This window comes from Condylura cristata, unplaced genomic scaffold (genome assembly GCF_000260355.1).
Source record: "Condylura cristata isolate star-nosed mole 26May11 unplaced genomic scaffold, ConCri1.0 scaffold00023, whole genome shotgun sequence".
NCBI classification, from domain to species: Eukaryota; Metazoa; Chordata; class Mammalia; order Eulipotyphla; family Talpidae; genus Condylura; species Condylura cristata.
This window is the reverse complement of record NW_004567124.1, coordinates 5087470-5090275: the sequence shown is the minus strand read 5'-3', so window position 1 is coordinate 5090275 and position 2806 is coordinate 5087470. Positions and strand designations below refer to the sequence as shown.

Sequence of the window (2806 nt, the reverse complement as noted above, 5' to 3'; positions counted from 1 at the left end):
CTCCGGGGCAGGCGGGAATCGAACTCATGCGGAAGTGGCTTTAGCTTCTCAGTGCTGTGCTTTAACCCGCTGCGCCACCAGGGAGGGCCTAAAGAACTTTTAATCAAGAACTTTTGTATACTCTCAAGAAAGTAAATGACAACCCTAATAATGAGAGGAAATATTTGCAAATCATATATCTCATAAGGTTGTACTGTCCACAGTATATAAAATACTCTTACAACTCAACAGTAGAAAGAAATGTCCAAATAAAAAGTGAGAAAAGGATTTTAATAGACATCTCTTTAAAGAACATACACAAACGGCCATTAAGAACAGGAAGAAATGTTCAACGTTATTAATCAGAAAATGCAAATCAACCCCCAATGAGATACCATTTCACATATCGGAAGAGAACTACAATTGAAAAAATCAGATAATAAAGTGTCAAAAAGAATATGGAGAAATTGAAACATTGCTGGTCAGACTATAAAACTGGTATCACCACTGTGTAAAGTTTATCAGCTCCTCAAAAAGTTCAACATGGCCCTCCCTGGTGGCACAACAGGTTAGGATGCAGCACTGCAAGTTAGGCATAGCCGCTTCAATGTGAGTTCCATCCCCTGCCCCAGAGGTGACCCACATGGCACAGCAGACCTCTCCTGAACAGCCCTCTGCTTCCTCAGCAGCATACTTCGACCATCTGCCTGTTCTGCTCCCCTTTTTTTCTCTGGTGACTCCTCTCACAGCCCCTGCACCTCTGGCTTGTACCCCAATTCTGTATGCATAAATAAATCTTTTTTTAAAAAAAGTTCAACATAAAATTGGCAGATGATCCAACAGTTCTATATCTAGTTATATATGTACATATGAAAATATATGTGCATGCCCTCCCTGGTGGTGTAGCAGGTTGGAACGCTGTACTGTGAAGCAAAGGCAAGCTGTGGTCACTTCAGTACAAGTTTGATGCCGGTCCTGGAGGTGACCCACATGGTCAGCAGACCTCTCCTGTCTCTCCCACTGCTCCCCTCAGCTGTGTACTTTGTCGATCTGCCTGTTCTGCTCCCCACTCTGTCTCTGGTGAATCCTATCGCAACCCCTGCTCCTCTGGCCTATACCTCATTTCTGTATGCATAAATCAATAAAATCTTAAAAAGAAAACATGTGCACACAAAAATGTAAATGGTTAATGTTTATAAAAGTGTTCTTCATAGTGTCAAAAAATAAATAAAAGCCCAAATGATCATCAACTGATAAATGGATGAATTACATTATAGTATATGGATATTAATCCATACAATAGAATACATAGGTATAAATCTTTATGACTTTGTGGTTAGCAATGGTCTCCCAGCTATGTTAGCTAAAGCACAAGCAACCAAACTGAATACAGATAAGAGATATGATTATTATTCAGTAACAGAAAGGAAATGAGGTTATGATCCAGGATGTAACATAGATTGAACCTCAAAAACATGCTAAGCAAAAGAAGCCAAACACAAAATGCCCATCTTATATGATTTCATCTTCAGTTTTAGTAAATCCAGAGGCCAAAAAGTTCATTATTGGTTGCCAGGAGCTAGGGCAGAGAGGAAGTATGGAATGGTTGCTAATGGGTATTGTTTCTACTTGGAGTGACTGAACATGTTCTGTAATTACAGGAAGGTAATGGTTGCTTATGAATATACTGAAAGCCACTGATTTGTACACTTTAAAGGATGATTATTATATGTGAATTCTACCTGAATAAAATTAACTAGAAATCATTAAATGGAAAGATACAATTTTCCCTCCCAGAAACTAATGAAAATACTCTCAACAACATCTTAGCCCTCTTTAGGGTGACTACACCAGCACTTCTTAAACTATTTATCGTAAAAAATATGTTGGGAAACCCACGGGAATTACAATTAAGATGGAAAAAAATGTACAAAATGATGTAAAAATAAACTATTATATTATAAAAAAATAAATAAAACCTGAAAGAGTGAAAAAAAATGTTTTTCTGACCTATTATGAATCAATACTTTTGTATAATACATGAAAATAAACTTAATAGAGTGAAATGAAAAAAATTAAGAGATAATACAAAATAGAAGCCTATATCCTTCATTACCAGATTTAATGACTTAAAAATTTCTATAGTTTCCCAAGTCCTTACTCTCAGTTCACTTATTTCATCAACATTGAAAACTAACAATTTATAAATGGGTGCTGGCTGGCAAATTCTTTGAGTAGAATTGGTCTTAACTACAATTAACTCCAAAAGCAAACAGCAAAGGCTTGAGGGACTGAAATGAGCAGTTCTAGGAGATCTTTAAATAATAAACACTGCTTTTATTGTTCACTTACAGGCCATCATTGATGATATGGAAGTCATTCTAGGAGTAACACAGGAAAACAAAATGAGATTTGAAGAACTTCAGTCCAAAGATGATAAAAACCTCTCTAAGCCTGATAAATGAACGTTCCCGAATACATTACTGATTTTGGGTTCACATCTGGGGCCAAAAAAGGGCAACATTCCTTATGTTGTTAGAAATAAAAGGAGGGGAAAGAAAGGTAGCTTGCTAGGAAGTTTATCAGAACAGATCATAATGTAATGCTTTTTTTTTTTTAAAGTTCATAACCTTATTCTACTTACTAAACCAAACCCTGTTTGTGTTTTCATCTGAGAATGCTGAACAATCTCTTACTGTTCTCAAACTCAAGAAGAAATGATCTGATAAAACAGAAAAGTTACAAGTACTGGTATCGCTCCACATCTCCTTCTTCATAAACTTCAGGATTAGGAGACTTTTGTTTTTGTTTTATGAATTTTCCCCCC

General features: G+C 36.4%; 1 protein-coding gene across 1 annotated transcript in view; it reads left to right on the top strand.

The window, feature by feature from the left end:
- IQCH (IQ motif containing H) overlaps positions 1–2512 on the top strand; it is a 96841-nt gene extending 94329 nt beyond the window's left edge. Inside the window, exon 12 of the mRNA XM_004687511.2 lies at positions 2334–2512. Within this exon, the coding sequence (XP_004687568.1) occupies positions 2334–2444 (111 nt within the window). The 3' untranslated portion in view covers positions 2445–2512. The remainder of the gene's footprint in view (positions 1–2333) is intronic.
- The last annotated feature ends 294 nt before the right edge of the window (positions 2513–2806 follow it).